Consider the following 9,413-nt stretch of genomic DNA (forward strand, 5'->3'; position numbering starts at 1 on the left):
GAATGATAGCCACGACGGGTACATGCAACACCTAATCGGGAATAAGAATGTCTTCACTTTTACTTATCAATACATTCTTGCAATGTGTAAATCCATCAAACAAAATATGCTGAAATCCTTTAACAAACACAGCAGACTTTTGCCATGTATCCATTCCACAATGTCGATGAAGTAATAGAATTATTAAAACCACCTAGTATATCATTGGCTAGGTAAGTGAACATATGATAGTTTACTGGATTGGTATCCAGTGTGGGAATATTTATGTGAGCATGCATTAATTATGTTTTAATTTTATAAAATTGGGTATATATATAGTCCAGTGAGAGTTTTTTATGCATATAATCTGATTATATTGTAAAAGCTCAGTACACTTCATCTATAGTTAAATAAACTGGGTTATAAGTGTGGACTTACAATGAGAGGATTCAATAAACTTATTATAAATTAAGGGTTAAGTACATTTCTATAACATATATGATTAACCCATTCCAAAAAGGTATCTTAAATTTTAAGTGTTGTTGATCAACTTCATCATATTCAGAGGTGATTCTGCATTAATCATGACAATCAGATTCGTCTAAATCTCTGAAACGTTTATTCCAATATTCTACAACCATATGTTGAAGTATTGTTGTGGATGCATGAATTCACATTGAGATCCAATTGATTTGATAATTGTATGATTGTGTTAATCAACTAATCGAACATACAAATGACATAATATACTCATTTCGCATAGGGCTCTCTCTATTCGGTTGATATATTATTAAAAATATTTAAAAAAGAAAAGGAAAGGTAAGTTGTAAAATATCCCCATGTTTGAGGAAGAAATCAGCAGAAGCACAACTATTATCAGGAACACTAAACTACCATCCCAAGATGCAAAAGACAACAATGCAACAGAAAGAAAAAAGAAAAACAAAGCAGTCTAACAATAAGATACCAATTGTCTGGTGCCACGAGTAATTGAGAACCTTAAGTTGATTTTGTGTAGAGGCGGATGCCGAGGGCCAAACCCAAGATTGCAATAGGAACTAGAAACTGGAGAAGCTTAACAATGAACTCCGATGTCTTGTCCTGATTGTAATGAGGCTGCTTGGGAGGTGTATATGCCTTCTTCTTTGGTATGGTCGATACATCAATCTCTCCAACATAGAACTGAGCCATGGTTTCTTTGGCACTAGAACTATGCCCCACATCCTCAAAGTCATCAGTGGCATCCTTTCCTGGAAAAAATGCAGATTACACTGCATAAGGTTCAAGTTTTATGTGAAGGATGAGACTAGAGAAATTTGGCCCTGTGAAGAGTTAGTATATACCTGTTGCCGACAACAATACTTCATCGCCACCAGGATGGTCTTCCAAGAACTTGGTCACATCATACACCTGTTTGAAACTTTCAGATAGGCCAAGGGATGAAATTAATTACAAGACAATCTTTGCATAACTATTAGGCAGAAAACAACATTGATTTTGAAAATTCATAAGCTGCAAGACTTGAAAATAAAATAAGTCTCCTCCATCCTGCCAGAGTTATGCAAACTCATGGAAAACAAGGATGCCCCTTTCAGTTTGTTACATACTTCAGCCATGTATGAACCTTTATTCTAACTACAAAACTACATGCAACTGGGTAAACCATGCCATGGATATAAATTTTGAGATGGGTAAGTGACAGGTTTTTTTTTTTCAAAAAAGAAACAATATTGGCTTTGACACCTATTTTGGTATTATGCTGTTGTATATTATAACAGCCTTACATTGAAATTTAATCAACTGATGGTGAAAACTAGAAAAATGCCATATCCAAGAACTGTCCATATGGTGACACAAGTCAGCAAGACCAATAATTCAACAACCTACAAAGGACTTATTACATCCAAAAGCTTCATCCTCCTAATTCTGTGTTTAGTACTTTGTACCTAATCCTTATTTATGTTTCATTTTTTGGTTAGAATCTTGTCTAAGAAGAATGTATATATACTAGATATGTATTTACTTAATTGCACTGTGAAATGGGTTATTACCAGATGATGTGAAGATAATGCATAGAAAACAGAAAACAGAAGAGGAAACCTGTAGTTAACCAGTCATGAAGTCTTGACTACCATGGAAATCAAGAATATAATGCAAAATCAACATCAAAATTATAAGTAAACGAGTAAAATAGCAGTATATCTACGCAACCCAGTTCAAACAATATTTAGCACCACAGAGAACTCATCAATGCCATTTTTTAAGTGAAGATAAATTTTATTAGCATTCTTGCTTAATTACATGTGGCAATGAGAAAATGCAAAATCTCATTCAGAAAAATTGCATGAAATTCTGAAATGCATTAGAAATTTCAATGCAGGGGAGGTCTTTGACATTTTTGGCTCATTTCATCATCACATACTACAAGGAAAAACAATGAAATTAAATGTAAACTATGACTCAATAGATTTATCAAACATAAAATCAAGGAGACAACATTTTTCAGAAAATAGAAACAAGAAAAGGAAATTGTAAGGTTTGATGGATTAAACTAACTGAAGATGTATCGAAACCTAATCAATTAGAATTTAAAGGCCTGATCAACTATGGTTAACATGATTTTTTTTTTCAACATCTTCTATACAATTCCAGCATACAAGTGGATAACTAAGATTTCAAGTAGGAATTTATAAAGTAGCATCTAAACATAGCTCCATGGCCACACTTTTTGGAGACTTTCTTATTTCAAATATAACACATGATGATTTTAAATTCCTTGAATGAAGAAAACCTATCAGAATAATTCTTCCCAGAGAAAATTGAACAACGTAGAATAGCATCCAGGTAAAGTTCATTGCTTTATGAAATTATCTTAAGTTACTAGACTGGCATTGTCTAATTTCTAATCATGGGCTAACTCATCTTGGAAAGGATTATTCAGCTCAGACTTATTCTAGACTCCAAGAGAAAACAGGGTAAATATTTGAAAATAAATAGAGTTGATTAATAAGTTCAGATGAAACGGTGTATCAGTTCCCCAAAAAAAAGGTCCAGAGATCATACAATATTATCAGACCAATAGTATAAACAAGCACAACTAATATATAGCAAAGTTAAAGACCTTTTTTTCCACATCAAACACAAGGAAAAAGACCAGAACAATTAAAAAAGGGCTAGTTATAAATCAGTAAAAAGAAAAAAGAGACGTATGAAGAAGACCTTGCCATGGATGATGAGCCAACAGTCCTTGAGGGTGTTGTGTTCAGATACTTGAGACAGAGTGAAGAGCTTGTCAACAGTGACCATTTTGGTAATGTTTGAGGTAGGAAATTGTAACAGGGTAGAAAGGTGAAGGAGGGGAAGATAAAGAGAGAAGAAGAGGCAGGTGGGTGAAATATAAAAATGATATAAGAAACTAGACAGCGGGCTGACCAACCAAACCGGCGGCGCAATGAAAATGGCGGGCAGAAGAAGGAAGGAAGAGACAGATGTCATTATAACTAAGTGTTTGGTAGTTTTCAGTTGAAATAGTTGATTTCCAGTTAGACTTTAGAAATTGGTTGGTGGGTTGGTACCGCTTTCTGTGTGCATATTTATTTATATTTTTTAAATTATAAATGACTATTTCCCATCCAAGGTGATGAATTGATAGTGTTCACCTTATAATTCTGAAAAAGTTAATTCTTCACTTATTAAGTTTAACTAATCTAATAGTTAATAAGGTATTTATGTTATTTTTAATTATTATCAATATAAGCATATTGTACGGTGTCGAAAAATGTATATTTTTTCTTATCTTATTTAAGATATCACCACATTTATTCTAGATATTTCTAAAATGAGTAATATTATATGGACAATTTTTATATATAATTTTATATATAAATAACGATATATTATTATGTAATTGACTGGTTAAAAATTAAAGATAAAATAACACTCAATCATATTGTGACACATTGTTATTTATGTACAAAAATTGTACATATAATTTTGTTATTTTAAAATATAATATAATCTCAATAGTTTATAATATAATATTTACATTTTTTATTTATATTATTATAATGAAAAAGCAAATGTATTATGTTGGTGTTGATGCAAAATATTCTCATTAACTGATTGATTATATAGATAAGATTTTTTCTATTTCCATATATATTTGATAAATATATATATATATATATATATATATATATATATATATATGTGTGTGTGTGTGTGTGTGTGTGTGTGTGTGTGTATGTATATATTTATTTATTTATATTAATTAAAAGTTTGGCAAATGTATTTAGATAAAAGAATAAAATATTTAGTAGAAAAGGCTAGTAGTAATTAATGAATTATGATGTATATTTATATATAAGTTTCTTTTGGGTTATTCACTTGATAATCATATGATTATATTTATTTTGGTTCTTTAGTTTATAAATTCAAAGAATTAAATTTTGAAAAAAGATATTCAAAGTTTTGTTCAGCCTCCTATCTCTGCAATATATTGAGATTGACACGAGGCATAGGGTAAAATGGTTTTTTAAAGGAAAATAGCAATAAAGGTTCATTAATCAAGATAAAGAAAATGGACCCATCCACATATCCAAAAGTGTGGCAAAATGCCTAATTATCTACATTCTTTTTGAGTCTTTAATTTCTTGTGTTGTAGTGTTTATTTATATATTTATTGGAATGCTATAAATTATTTTTCTAAGTTTGAAAACCGTCAAATGACTCCTATAGATTGATACAGAGAAGAGATTAGTATTGAGATGTGGATAGAGGTTAGTATCATTTTAGGGTTAATTATGGTCATCCATCTACTTTTAAACTGCATAAATACTAAATAGTTATTGATGGCAGTTTTTCTGAAGGGAAGGCCACTCACATGGTCAAATACACAAGCCTATGACATCACCAAAAGGTTAATGAACATTTATTGACCAGACATTTTCTGACAAGATTCATCCATTAACAGGAAAGCTCAGATGCAATTTTTTTTTTTTTTGGGCCAAAGGATTTGTTCCCACCTTAACTAGGGATGCGCATAATTTAGTTCAAACTATAAAATCAGAACGAATCATTTAAAAATTATGGTTTGATTTAGTTTGGATTATAAAACAGTTTAGCTTTGATTGAAAAATTTTTTAAAAATGGTTTACGGTTTGAACGGTTTTCAAACTAAACCAAACCGTAAACCGTATATATATATATATATATACACATAGTTATGTTATTCGGAAGTGGTGCTACTTGTATATGCAAGTTTTTTTTTGGAAAATTAAAAAGTTTTTTTTTCTTGGCCATATATTGAATGTGTTTTGTTTTAGGTTTGTGTTTATGATGTTATTACTATAAATTAAACATGCTATGTTTATGATAGTATTATTATGATTTTATTAAATTTCATATACAGAAGACATCGATGATGATTTTTCACTAATTATGTCTTTTAATCATGGTTATTATTCATTTATTTTTTCTTGAATTTGAAAAATTGAAAGTGAATACCTTTTATTTGGTTTGAACCGTAAACCGAACCACACCAAACCATATATTTTTAGTTTGGTTTGTAATTTAAAATAGTTTGGTTTGGTTTGAAATTTTTTCAAACCGTTTTTTTCAATTTGGGTTGAAAAATATTGTAAACTGCACCAAACCGGACCGTGCACACCCCTAACCCTGCCATTGTTGAATTCCCAAACTCTTATATTTTAAATAGGCCAAAAGACTATTTCCCACCCAAGGCTTATTGTTTTCTCAAGTTTTCTCTTGTTAATTTTGAAAATCTCATTTACCCACTCGTGACCAGTTAAAATTAACAGTTTCAAGGGTAAAATTATCATTTTGTCTGTATTATTAAAAATAAACTTAAATTTTATTTTATTTTCTCCCCTAAACCCTAAAAACTAACAATTTCCTCTAACCCAAGTTTTAAAAAATAGCATTTCCTCCTAGGGTTTTTAATTTTTTGGAGCTAGTTTTTTGGCACCCTTTCTTCCTCTTTGGCGACCTCCAGGCGACACTTCTTCCTCTCCGGCGTGGCCTTCTTCCGACGGTTGTCCTAGGGATAGTCGTCGATGAAGACGATTCGTCTTCGTCTCGACGAAGACGAGGTTTCATCAACAACGAAGACTCCTCATCGACGAAGAGTCTTCATCGACGACCGTGCCCAGGATAATCGCCAAAAGGAGGCCGCACCGGAGAGGAAGAGACATCACCTAGAGGTCGTCAGAGAGGAAGAAATGGTCCTAGAAAACTAACTCTGAAAAATTGAAAATCCTAAGGGAGAAAATGTTGTTTTTTAAAACTTATGTTGGAAAAAAATTGTTAGTTTTTAAAATTTTAGGAGGAAAAATGAGATAAAATTTTCAGGGGTTATGGTTCCATTAGTTTTAACAACCCATGGGTGCGTAAATGGGATTTTCAAAGTTAATAAAAAAAAACTTGAGAAAACCGCATACTTTGGGTAGGAAATAGTCCTTTGGCCTTTTAAATATTAAAAACTTAATTTTTTAATTGAAATTGTTAAAATTAATTGAATCAATTGGTTTTAAAGATAAAATTATTATTTAATCAATAATATATTAAAAATAATAAAATTTTATTTAATTTCTCTTTTTATTTAGAAAATTAACAATTTTCCTTCAGTATTAAGTTTTGAAAAATCACATTTCCCCATGAGATTCATTTTTCAACCTATTTTTCTCCAACGACAAGAATTCGTTATGACCTCTCTTCTCCACCATTGACCTCCCTCCAACCGTGACTTCTTCCACTGTCTTCTTCTGAAATCGCTCTTAGTTGAAGAAGAGCTTGAGATTTTGAACTGGAACCACTAATCAATCTAATCTATCAGTGTCGAGGAGAGACCAAAAACTTGGACCATTGAGAGAGATGCTAGCACTGATGAAGAGAGTGACACGTTGTGTACGAAATGGGAGGAAAGCATGACGCAAAACCAAAGAGACAAAGGAAGTGACGACAACGAGACAAGAGGAAGTCACATCAATAAGGTGCTAGATGGGAGCTCAAACGCCGAAGAGAAAGACAGGAGGAAGTCTCTCAAGATTCTCTTGTTGATCATATCCTTCATTCCTTTAAACCTAGTATTTTTTTTTCATTCCTTTAAACAAATCTTTATAATAATTAATAAAGGTCTCCTTAACTCTCTCCATATCACCCTCCATGTTCCCATCATCTTTTCGTATGCAAGTGATTTTATTCTTATTTCTTCTCTAATTCACGCACTTGAAGAAGAAACTAGTGTTATTATCCCCCTGTTTGAGCCAATCAATTCTAGGCTTTTGTTTGACAATTCTAGCTTGGCAATCTTTCTTTTCTCAATCTCAATTAATTCATTGTCATCTAGGACTTTGCTCATTGCATTTTGAGTGTTTAACAAGTCCTCTCTATTAGATGTTCCAATACTCATTTTTATTAAGTTTCCTTAGCTCAACTTTAAGAAGTTTTAGTTTGGAGAGCAACCTAAACATAAGGCTACCTTCAATTTCTTTCCTCTACACTTCTTCCACCGTCGGCAAAAAAATTTCATAACTAGCCTAAAAGTTGAAAAACTTAAAAAAGATTTTTTTTTTTTTTTTGTTCTCTTTAATCTTCCCACTATGGATAACACATGGGCAACAGTTAGAAAGAGAGGGACCATAAAAAAAAAAAGTAGAGTTTGGAAATTCCTTTATCCAAGTATCATTTACAAGCGCTCTATTCAATTTGCAACTTATTCTCCTTTCACCCTCATTCCTATGTTCCAAGTAAGAAGATTACCACTAAAGTTTAGATCCTCCAACTTAGCTTGATAGCACATATTTTTAAGGTCATTGCTGTAGGAATTTTCAAGAGGCCTTTTCCCCAATTTTCTTTGATTCATAACAAATAGCATTGAAATCACCTATAACCACACAAGGCCACCTATCTTTAGCACTCACCACCTCTATTATATCTTTTCAAGCTTTTTTTCTTTCCAACGTATTATTATTACCAAACACAAAAATATACCACATGGATTTATGGAGATCTTTAATAAACACCTTACAATACACCATTTGCGAGGAAGTCTTCTTGACCACCAAGTTGATATTTTCCTTATCCCATTTCACCCAAATTCTGCCCCTTTGACTATATCCATAATTGTTAGTAAAGCTCCATTTTTTGTCAAAAGAATTGGTCACCTCGCCACCATTGATGAAGGATTTTGAAGTTGTCTTACTCAACACAATCTCTCCCTTCTTTTTCTTTTTCCCTTTGCTCCCACCCATTTTATCTTTCTCATCAACAATTTTCCGGTTGCCAAAAGGAATGATTTCTTGAGAACAACAATCCACTTGATCAGAACTGCTCCCCCCTTTAGATAAGCTTCTTGACTTCTTGGGGCTTCTTTAACCTTTTCCCCAACCTACTCAATTTTTGTATCTTTACTTTCCACACAAATACTTGTATCACTTCCTCCACTTAGTTTCTAGCCTAAATCATTAGTCACCTCTAAAACCTCTTTATCAGTATGCTTTTCTTTGCTCTTCATCTTGGACAAAATATAGTAGGGCACAACAACTTCATGTTTACTTTTCCCTGCCTTTACACAGCAGCAAACCTATTTAAGCTTTCAAGTTTCTCCCCTCTATTCTCCTCTCCCTTTGTACTATTCACAGAATACGATGGTCTTATTCTTTTCTCCCTAAACCTGAGTTCATTGCTAATTTTCTTCCCTTTGTTATCCCCATTCTCCATCTTACTTGGCTCCTCCTTTGCAACATGTTTCATCCTCCTTTCTTCAACCTCTTTTTAGATTCTACATTCATTCTTAAAGCAATTTTTCATAAATCCAACAATTATGCCCATTTTGTAGATGACGTTAATGAAATTTTCACTATTAATCCAATAATGGAGTAAGGTACCAATATGCCTTGATTTTGCAAATTTTTTTCTCTTTCACTTTATGTTATAATAAAGTAAGGTACCAATATGCCCTTATTTTGTCATTTATCAATTTTGTTTCTCTTTGTCCTCTATTTTCCCGAACCTCTTTTATTTTTTCCATTCTCTTTTATTTTTTGTCTTTTTACCTCTTTCTCTCTTCCTTCTCTCCTTCATTTCTTTCTTTTCCATGTTTCTCTCCTCTCTTTCTTTCTTCCTTGACCAAGGGCAAGGTTTTGGCTTTGTTTTTTTTCTTTTATTTGTTTTCTTCGATTATAGATGAGTTTGGTTTGCTTGTTAAATGATTTTGTGAGAGGATGAAATCCTATTGTTTTTGTGTTTGGTTTGTACTGAGAAATTGCTAGTTGGGATTTTATTAATTAGAGTTTGTAAAGTTTTGTTTCATCAATTTGAATACTTGAGTCTATTTTTTAAGCAACACAGATCGTTTTAGCAGGATAAAAAACAAGTATGAATTATTTGAAAACAATTGATACAATATTTTAAAA

At 32.0% G+C, this 9,413-nt stretch overlaps 1 protein-coding gene across 1 annotated transcript; it reads right to left on the reverse strand.

Annotated features, from left to right (window-relative positions):
* Positions 1-739: 739 nt before the first annotated feature.
* Positions 740-3,444, reverse strand: LOC123210650 (cytochrome b5-like). The gene is made up of 3 exons (XM_044629122.1): positions 3,199-3,444; positions 1,323-1,389; positions 740-1,229 (listed from the first exon to the last, which is right to left on the reverse strand). The coding sequence occupies exons 1-3, from the start codon at positions 3,283-3,285 to the stop codon at positions 979-981; spliced, it is 405 nt and encodes a 134-aa protein (XP_044485057.1). The 5' UTR covers positions 3,286-3,444; the 3' UTR covers positions 740-978.
* Between the last annotated feature and the right edge of the window lie 5,969 nt (positions 3,445-9,413).

This window comes from Mangifera indica, chromosome 3 (assembly GCF_011075055.1).
Source record: "Mangifera indica cultivar Alphonso chromosome 3, CATAS_Mindica_2.1, whole genome shotgun sequence".
NCBI lineage: Eukaryota > Viridiplantae > Streptophyta > Magnoliopsida > Sapindales > Anacardiaceae > Mangifera > Mangifera indica.